General features: G+C 35.0%; 1 protein-coding gene across 1 annotated transcript; it reads left to right on the top strand.

Annotated features, from left to right (window-relative positions):
• Positions 1-3,197: 3,197 nt before the first annotated feature.
• Positions 3,198-10,536, top strand: LOC117319499. The gene is made up of 4 exons (XM_033874293.1): positions 3,198-3,654; positions 3,963-4,060; positions 4,383-4,508; positions 10,385-10,536. Exons 1-4 carry the CDS (start codon positions 3,478-3,480, stop codon positions 10,485-10,487), a joined length of 504 nt encoding a protein of 167 aa, XP_033730184.1. The 5' UTR covers positions 3,198-3,477; the 3' UTR covers positions 10,488-10,536.
• The last annotated feature ends 89 nt before the right edge of the window (positions 10,537-10,625 follow it).

The raw sequence follows: 10,625 nt of genomic DNA, 5'->3' as shown, positions 1-10,625 counted from the left end.
ATTTGAGATTTAACGATAATGGCTGTTTGTTTGCCAGGTTGTTTTCAGGACAGACTGGTCCAAAAATGCAATACAAGGGACCAAGGGGAACCTACTTATGAAATTTGAGAAAGATCCATTCAGTACTTTGAGAAATAGAGATAACAAACTTCAATTGCCAAAATCAAAGATGGCGGTCTGTCGGCCATATTGTTTTCCAATTGATCTCAAAATGCAATAAGCATAATGAGGCACCAAGGGGAACCTCACTATGAAATTTGAGAAAGATCCCTTCAGTACTTTCTCAGAAATAGCGATAACAAACTTCAATTGTCAAAATCCAAGATGGCTGCCTGTCGGCCATGTTGTTTTAAGATTGGTCTCAAAACGCAATATGCATAACTGGGCACCAAGGGAAACCTACATATGAAATTTCAGAAAGATCCATTCAGTACTTTCTCAGAAATAGTGATAACAAACTTCAATTGTCAAAATCCAAGATGGCTGCCTGTCGGCCATGTTGTTTTCAGATTGGTCTCAAAACACAATATGCATAACTAGGCACCAAGAGAAACCTACATATGGAATTTGAGAAAGATCCATTCAGTACTTTCTCAGAAATAGTGATAACAAACTTCAATTGTCAAAATCCAAGATGGCTGCCTGTCGGCCATGTTGTTTTCCGATTGGTCTCAAATCGCAATATGCATAACTAGGCACCAAGGGAAACCTACATATGAAATTTGAGAAAGATCCATTCAGTACTTTCTCAGAAATAGTGATAACAAACTTCAATTGTCAAAATCCAAGATGGCTGCCTGTCGGCCATGTTGTTTTCCGATTGGTCTCAAATCGCAATATGCATAACTAGGCACCAAGGGGAACCTACATATGAAATTTGAGAAAGATCCATTCAGTACTTTCTCAGAAATAGTGATAACAAACTTCAATTGTCAAAATCCAAGATGGCTGCCTGTCGGCCATGTTGTTTTCCGATTGGTCTCAAATCGCAATATGCATAACTAGGCACCAAGGGGAACCTACATATGAAATTTCAGAAAGATCCATTCAGTACTTTCTCAGAAATAGTGATAACAAACTTCAATTGTCAAAATCCAAGATGGCTGCCTGTCGGCCATGTTGTTTTCCGATTGGTCTCAAATCGCAATATGCATAACAAGGCACCAAGGGAAACCTACATATGAAATTTGAGAAAGATCCCTTCAGTACTTTCTCAGAAATAGCGATAACAAACTTCAATTGTCAAAATCCAAGATGGCTGCCTGTCGGCCATGTTGTTATCCGATTGGTCTCAAAACGCAATATGCATAACTATGCACCAAGGGGAACCTTCATATGAAATTTGAGAAAGATCCCTTCAGTACTTTCTCAGAAATAGCGATAACAAACTTCAATTGTCAAAATCCAAGATGGCTGCCTGTTGGCCATGTTGTTTTCCGATTGGTCTCAAATCGCAATATGCATAACTAGGCACCAATGGGAACCTACATATGAAATTTGAGAAAGATCCCTTCAGTACTTTCTCAGAAATAGCGATAACAAACTTCAATTGTCAAAATCCAAGATGGCTGCCTGTCGGCCATGTTGTTATCCGATTGGTCTCAAAACGCAATATGCATAACAAGGCACCAAGGGAAACCTACATATGAAATTTCAGAAAGATCCATTCAGTACTTTCTCAGAAATAGTGATAACAAACTTCAATTGTCAAAATCCAAGATGGCTGCCTGTCGGCCATGTTGTTTTCAGATTGGTCTCAAATCGCAATATGCATAACTAGGCACCAAGGGGAACCTACATATGAAATTTGAGAAAGATCCCTTCAGTACTTTCTCAGAAATAGCGATAACAAACTTCAATTGTCAAAATCCAAGATGGCTGCCTGTCGGCCATGTTGTTTTCAGATTGGTCTCAAATCGCAATATGCATAACTAGGCACCAAGGGGAACCTACATATGAAATTTGAGAAAGATACCTTCAGTACTTTCTCAGAAATAGCGATAACAAACTTCAATTGTCAAAATCCAAGATGGCTGCCTGTCGGCCATGTTGTTATCCGATTGGTCTCAAAACGCAATATGCATAACTATGCACCAAGGGGAACCTTCATATGAAATTTGAGAAAGATCCCTTCAGTACTTTCTCAGAAATAGCGATAACAAACTTCAATTGTCAAAATCCAAGATGGCTGCCTGTTGGCCATGTTGTTTTCCGATTGGTCTCAAATCGCAATATGCATAACTAGGCACCAATGGGAACCTACATATGAAATTTGAGAAAGATCCCTTCAGTACTTTCTCAGAAATAGCGATAACAAACTTCAATTGTCAAAATCCAAGATGGCTGCCTGTCGGCCATGTTGTTATCCGATTGGTCTCAAAACGCAATATGCATAACTAGGCACCAAGGGAAACCTACATATGAAATTTCAGAAAGATCCATTCAGTACTTTCTCAGAAATAGTGATAACAAACTTCAATTGTCAAAATCCAAGATGGCTGCCTGTCGGCCATGTTGTTTTCAGATTGGTCTCAAATCGCAATATGCATAACTAGGCACCAAGGGGAACCTACATATGAAATTTGAGAAAGATCCCTTCAGTACTTTCTCAGAAATAGCGATAACAAACTTCAATTGTCAAAATCCAAGATGGCTGCCTGTCGGCCATGTTGTTTTCAGATTGGTCTCAAATCGCAATATGCATAACTAGGCACCAAGGGGAACCTACATATGAAATTTGAGAAAGATCCCTTCAGTACTTTCTCAGAAATAGCGATAACAAACTTCAATTGTCAAAATCCAAGATGGCTGCCTGTCGGCCATGTTGTTATCCGATTGGTCTCAAAACGCAATATGCATAACTAGGCACCAAGGGGAACCTACATATGAAATTTGAGAAAGATCCCTTCAGTACTTTCTGAGAAATAGCGATAACAAGAATTGTTTACGGACGGAGGGACGGACGGACGGACGGACGGAGGGACGGAGGGACGGACGGAGGGACGGACGGACCACGGACCACGGACGCAGGGCGATTTGAATAGCCCACCATCTGATGATGGTGGGCTAAAAATAAGAGTATCTACTATTTTTTTATATGGTATTATATCTCGGTTTACTGTCAGAACTTCAGACGCCTGTGAATAAATAAAGCAACAATCACAAAGAATTCTACTTACTTGCTAATGTGTCGAGTCTCTATCGTCCTCGGAAATTCCTCCGACGATTCTCAGAAAATGGCAATCACAACGACACCAGACACCTATATATATACTGGGATTCGCGACAATCGCTTTTCTCGCAGCGTCGTGACCTCACCTCACCTCACCTATAGGGCTGGAAAGGTCACGTAGGTCAATCGCGAGATTATCCGAGATTCAATGTGACTATAAACAAACCCGTCGAGGAGGCTCCGTCAAGGCCGTCAGTGCAAACGACAAGTGCTTCGATTCTTGATTCTCTACAACCAGTACTAGTATGGCTTTTTCCATTTTATATTGGACAAATTTTGTATCTGGAACTAGGAAACTAAGCCTGAGGTCAGAGTTAGCTGTTAAATCGGACCATATACTGAAATTTATCTATGACCCGGAGATGCGACATGTACAGGGCCGAGTTCAAGCCAGCATGAGAGACAGAAGCTATCATGTTAACGTGAGTAGATCTGGAGAGAGGGTCGAATATACACGACTTAATGTATATAGTTTGATTAAAATTAAGTGTCATCTTTCTCGCATTTAGTATTCTACCATGTAGGACTATATACTGTACGAGCGAGTTAGGCCTACTGTAGTACAAGTGGATTTGACAGTTATAGTCACCACGCCCACCTACATTTTGTAGGACATAGGACGGTTAAACGATGCCATTCTAGTTTTAAAACGTTTGTATCAAAGCAAGGCATCCATGTCATCACAACAGCACAACAGTCACAGTACTATATCGTTTATTGCATATTTCAGATCACACTTGGTGACAACTATACAACAGCTTATAGCATGTGTGATTGTGTAAATGGCAAAGACAAGTGCCATCACAAAGCTTCACTCCTGTTATATGGGTACAGTATCTTTTCATCAACATAATTAATATTAATTAATAAATCATTAGTACATGTACATGACATCCATACATGAATTTATAAGACAACCAAAATAATTTTCATACTTGAATATGCAATCTGAATGTCCAGTTTCTGTCAAATTAAACTGAAGGATTTCATAAAATATTCAAAGGATACAAATCATGACAATCTCAAGATTATGTTGTATTGTCTAGTTGTATACAATTAATTAACTAATGGATTTACATTAATTGGTGTTATTTCAGTTTCCTTTTATATTTAATATATGCCTACTCACTAGCTACTGTACAATTTGTAGGTACAAAAATGTAAGCAAAACCGACATACGGGCAACGTGGATACAGCATCCGAAAAGTCTTCCACCCAAGCAAAGACAGACTATGGAAGAATTATTTCCAGCTCCGCCCAAACTAGCTAATTACAGGTAAACATTTGTGTTGGAACTAAACCAGATGATGAATAAGCTCTGATATACACACACATACAGTATTTCTAAATTAATAACATTATACACTTTCACATTGTAAATGACATGTCTTCTGTTAGGGCTATATCAAGACCTGTGGAGGAGGAGGATATAACATTCCTGTCCAGAAAGTTAGGAGAACTTGGTCAATTTTCAGGTTAATGACAGTGGTTGAATTGTTGAGTTGTTCATTCATTTACTGTTAAGTTTGTTGTTTGAAGTGTTTTATTATTAAAGACATTGTATTTATTAATATTAATGTATTTTTATATTATATTTGGTAATGTACTGTATTCCAGGACATTCATCAAAATCTAACACTGTCAGTTTTCATTAAATTTGTTTTCCTAATGTGCAGCATTTTGAGAAAAAAAGTTGATAAATTCATAGAATAAAGTGCCATTTTTTGGCACTGCTTGTCTCTATTTTTAAACGAACATTAATGTTCGGTTATTGTGATCAAGAACTGGACTGAGAAATATAACCATATATGGTAGCCACATTCACCAATACGCCATCTACTGTCTGTTCCAATGAAATATGGCTGCCCCCATTGCCTTACGCTTCAAATAATTTACTTGCAAAACATCTTCGTTTTATATAGTAGTTTTACCGAAAAGGTTGAAATGTATTCAGTAGGTGTTTTCAAGATGCATACGATTTGAGAAATGCATAACGCTAGCGAAATGAGAAGACTAAATGAACCTGAATTTGCGAATAACTCCGGTCCAGGTCAATATATTTATGTAAACAACTATTGCGCAGGCGCATTCGTCTCCGGATGTTTAGAAAGTTTTGCTCTTCTGTGTTCTATCCAAAACGGCTGACATTATAGCATAGGTCTGCAAATTTGTCCGCGATTTACTTAAATGTGTAATATATATATTCTAGATGTTACATCATTATCAAACTAGGTGTGTTATTTCTATAATTTAGAGAAAGAAATATATCAATGACGGGCATACGAGACGATACATTGTATCATACTATACTGTAGTTACTGTACGTGTTTGCGGAGAAGGGCTTACAAAAGGGGATTTGGGTGGGACGCATAGGAAAGGGGGTCCAAACCCTTTTTAAAAAAAAAATTTTTTTTTTTTTTTTAAAAGGGTTTTTTAATTTTTTTTTTTAAAAAAATTTTTTAAAAAAATTTTTTTTAAAAAAAAAAAGGGGGGGGCCCCCAAAAAACCCCCCCCCGGGGGGGGGTTTTTTTTTTAAAAAACCCCCCCCCAAAATTTTTTGGGGCCCTTTTGTTTTAAAAAAAACCCCCAAAAAAAAATTTTTTTTTTTTTGGGTTTTCCCTTTTTGGTTTTAAAAAAAGGGGGAAAAAAATTTTTTTTTAAAATTAAAAAAGGGGTTTTTTTTTTTAAAAATGCCCCTTTTCCCCAAAAAATTTTTTTTTTTTTAATTTTGGTTTTTTTGGTTTTTTTTAAAAAAAACCAAAAAATTTTTTTTTTAAAAAAGGGGAAATTGGGTGGGACCCCCAAAAAAGGGGGGGGGTTTTAAAATTTTTTAAAGGGGGTTTTAAAAAAAAAAAAATTTTTTTTTAAAAGGGGGGCCCCGGGGTTTTTTAAAAAAAAAAAAATTTTTTAAAAAAAAATTTTTTTTCCCCCCCCAAAAAAAGGGAAAAGGGGGGGGGGGGGGGGGGGGGGTTTTTAAAAAAAAAACCCTTTTTTTAAAATTTTTACCCCCCCCCCCCTTTTTTTTTTGGGTTTTCTTTTTTTTTTTTTTAAAAAAAGGGGGGAAAAAAAAAAAAAAAAAAAAATTTTTTTAATTTTTTTTTTCCCGGGGGGGGGTTTTTTTTAAAAAAAAATTTTTTTTTTAACCAAAAAAGGGGGGAAAAAGGGGTTTTTGCCCATTTTTTTTTAAAAAAAAAAATTTTAAAATTTTTTTAAATTTTTCCCCCAAAAAAAGGGGTTTTTTTAAAAAAAATTTTAAAAAGGGAAAAAACCAAAAAAGGGGTTTTTTTTTGGGAAAAAGGGGGGAAAAAAAAAAAATTTTTTTTTTTTTGGGGGGCCTTTGGGGGGCCCAAAAAAAAAAAATTTTTGGGGGGGGGAAAAAAATTTTGTGTTTTTTTTTGGGGGAAAAAAAAAATTTTTTAAAGGGGGAACCCAATTTTTAAAAAAAAAAAAATTTTTTGGGGGGCCCCGGGGGGGGTTTTTGGGGGGGAAAAGGGGGGGGGGTTTAAAAAATTTTTGGGGTTTTTTGGGGGGGGGTTTTTGGGGGAAAAAAAATTTGGGGGGGGGGGGGGGGGGGGAAAAAAAAACCCCCGGGGGGGAAAAAAGGGGGAAAAGAAAAACCCCCAAAAAAAAATTCAAAAAAAATTAAAAAATTTTTTTTCCGGGGTTTTTTTTTTAAAAAAAAATTTTTTTTTTTAAAAGAAAAAAAAAAAATTTTTAAAAACCCCTTGCCGGAAAAAAAAATTTTTTTTTTCCCCCCTTTTTTTTAAGGAAATTTTTTTTTTTTTTTAAAAAAAAATTTTTAAAAAATTTTTTAAAAATTTGGGTTTTTTTTTTGGGGGGGGGGGTTTTAAAAATTAAAACTTTTAAAAAGGTTTTCCCAAATTTTTTTTCCCCCGGGCTTTTTTTTTTTTTTTTTTAAAAAAACCCCCCAAAAAAAAAAAAAAAAAAACCCCCCCCCCCAAAAAACCCCCCCCCAAACCCGGTTTTTTAAATTTTTAAAAAAAAATTTTTGGGGCCCCAAAAAAAAGGGGGGTTTTTGAAAAAAAATTTTTTTTTAAAAAAAATTTAAAAACCCCCCGGGGGTATTTTTTTTAAATTTCCCCAAAAAAAAAAAATTTTTTGGGGGCCCCCAAATTTTTTTTTTTAAAGGAAAAAGCCAAATTTTTTGGGGTTTTTTTTTTTTTTTTAAAGGGCCCCCAAAATTTCCCCTTTTTGGGGGGGGGGCCCAAAAAACCCCCCTTTTTTTTTAATTTTTTTGGGGGTTTTGATTTTTGGGGGTTTTTTTTTTTTTTAAATTTTTTTTTTTAAAAAAAATTAATTTTTTTTTTTAAAGACGGAAATCCGGATTATCTAAAACAAATGCAAAAATACTTGTGATATTCACTTAATTTGCATCTTCGCTAGCCAAGGCTTCTGATTACGTTACACTACACGAACCCTTGGCAGATATAGGCGTCAGTTCTGGCCCTCTAGCGGCGATTCGAAATTACCACCCTTCACGCATGAAATTTTTGACCAATCAAAACAAGCGTTACCGATTTACTTCATCGGTGATGTTTACAAACACACATCGAGGTTTGGTGTCATTTCGATGAGATATGTGATCAATGACTTATATGAATTGATCAAACACTGCGAATGTTCCCCCAAAGATTGTGATTTTTGTATTTAGGTAAAATGCCATGACATAGTCGGCAATGTAGCTCTGTACTGGGTGCCGCATTTTTTGTTTACTGCGAAACCAAGCCAGAATGTAAAACGCGATTTGATTGGATGCCCTGGGATTCCAGGGCGCGACGGTTTGAACACGACTATATCCGCCAAGGGTTCGTGGAGTGTAACGTAATCAGAAGCCTTGGCTAGCGAAGATGCTTAATTTGATATTCAGTCGTTAATTGTTATCTGTAGTTTGATAACTTCTGATATATTGTGATTGATACTCTATATAATATTGCTGTGGAACTTGTGTTATTTTTCAAACAAATTCATTTTAATAATTTGTTAATTTAGAATTTTCATCAAGTCATAATCAAGACTTGAAATTCTCAATACACCATACTTCAAACACAGAGTAATCGATGAATTGATAAACTGAAAATTTAAGTCAAGCAAATGAGTTGATATTTACCTTAAATATTTTTTCAATATACAACAAATGTTCAGATGACTATTTGTGCCATGCTGTTACAAGATTTCAGTTACAATTCTAAAATTGAATTAGTATGTAAATATATGTTATCCTGTCAATATCCACAAAGCGAGTGTAGTCTACTGTACTCAAAGTCATGCCAGTAGATAGCGGTACATATACTTACTGCTTACATCTAGTGCTTACTTGTGTGAACTATTAATCAATAACAAAATGGTTCATATATTTCTATATATGACTTCACAAATTATGTGGTGTCTGAAGATCTGAATGAAGTGAATAAACGATGTATTAAATTATTTTTATGAAATATTCAAGTCACAGATCATTCTCTTTTTTAAAATATTGCTTTCAGGTCTATTTTGGTAATTCAAATATGACGGCAATCAGGCCTCGAATGGCGAATGATTACAAACATTTTAAATACGTCTCGGTCAAATAAACCCCTAATATTTTACATATGATTAATTTTGACATTGGAGAACATATAATTGTGTCCATTCTCTAATATAAGCACTGGTAGAAAGTACAGAATAGAGCTTGATAAATATATAATCAAAATTACTAATTACCCCGGTAAATATAACATTTTACGTAAACCTCCCATGACTGATGGTGAACTTAAACTTGCAAATCTCCTGTGTCATTCCAATTTTGATATGTGTAAATACATACACGAACGGTATATATATAGATATAGATATAGATATGGAATGATTCACAAATTTGCATACAGTTATGGAATCTTATAACACCCCGAAAACTGTTCTCTCCACATAAAAGATGTGATTTGTGCAATTACATTGCTGAACTGTGTGTGGTTCACTATGATTGGATGGTCAACATTGGAAAGGGACAATAAATAGGGAATGTGTCATCCCATCGAATGGACTGTAACCTTTATCAGTTTGAAGTTGAAAATGAAGCTTGAAGTTTTCTTTTCCTGTTTGCTGAATTATTTGATGAAGATAGTCTTTATATGGTTGTTATTCTTTATCAAATTGTGTACAATGCTGTAATTATACCAGAAGTATATCTTCTCATATAAAGATTTATTAACATCAAATGATTCCTGAACAAAAGGAGTCAAGTTTTTTGTTTTGAAGTACCATACATGCTTGAGTACAGTTTCAATAGGATACATTCCTAATCCGGGCCTTGATTAGCAGCTCTGGTTTTGGTTTTCAGTAGTTCTTTATGTGTGTTTCATCATATTAAGTTGAAATATGCTAAACTAACGATGGAACTAGCCTAAATTTAGTGCATATTACAAGTTGGCATCAATAAGGTCACAGAGTCCTGGCTGTATTATAACTGATGATGGCTTCCCGAAAGAAAGAAGACATATTTTATTTTCATCCATCCAAGATAGATCAATAAACTTCCAATTTCAATCAGGACCTTACAGAAATATGCATGTGTTCAATCATATCAGAACAGCTGCAAACATTTCAAATAATTTGCAATTAATTCCTAAACCAATATCAGTAAATTTATCGACTTTAAACTTAGAAGATTACTGATTTTGCATTAAACAATAATGTTCGTTTACAGTACTTCCAGTACTTTGATTTATTATTATTGTTGGACATAAAACATGTTTTTACATCTTTCAGTATATCATTGATGTTGTTAAAATAATTATTGATCCAGATTACTCATGTAGTTTATGTGGTGTATTGGTTTGTTAAAGTGTAAGATATAAAATACCAAAGTTTTATTTAATTTCAAGGGCACACATGTGGTATGGGTAACACAAAACATTCATGTATATTCCAACAAATACATAGTTATGTATATAGTTATAATAGTCAAGGTATTTGTACTCTGCACAGCATGTATCCACAGTAAATTATTCATTGCAAATTTTCTTTTATAACTCATTCATTACTGCTTATTTGGTGACTCCTCAAAATACAAACTCTTTTATCTTGAAACTTGACAATACAACATGTAAATCCTTTACATGTGAAATTAACTCATAACTAATATTTCAATTTTAGCAATGCATTGGATTGTCTCCAAAGAGCCAGATGCCCCAAGACTGGATGTTCCATGTATAGAGGATTTGCTACTGACACCCGAGTATATGAGTGCAGTAGATAAAGCTGCATGGTTGAAATCAAAGCTTGCTGTTTCCCAGAAACAGATAGAGCAGGTTGGTCAATCTCAAAACAAAAAATTTGAAACCTTTTTTTTGAAAAACCCTCTTTCCGGAAAAAAAAAGAAATTTATTTGCTTTAA

The sequence above is a fragment of the Pecten maximus genome, unplaced genomic scaffold (assembly GCF_902652985.1).
Source record: "Pecten maximus unplaced genomic scaffold, xPecMax1.1, whole genome shotgun sequence".
NCBI classification, from domain to species: Eukaryota; Metazoa; Mollusca; class Bivalvia; order Pectinida; family Pectinidae; genus Pecten; species Pecten maximus.
Note: the sequence above shows the minus strand (reverse complement) of the source record. Positions and strands in the feature narration are given on the sequence as shown.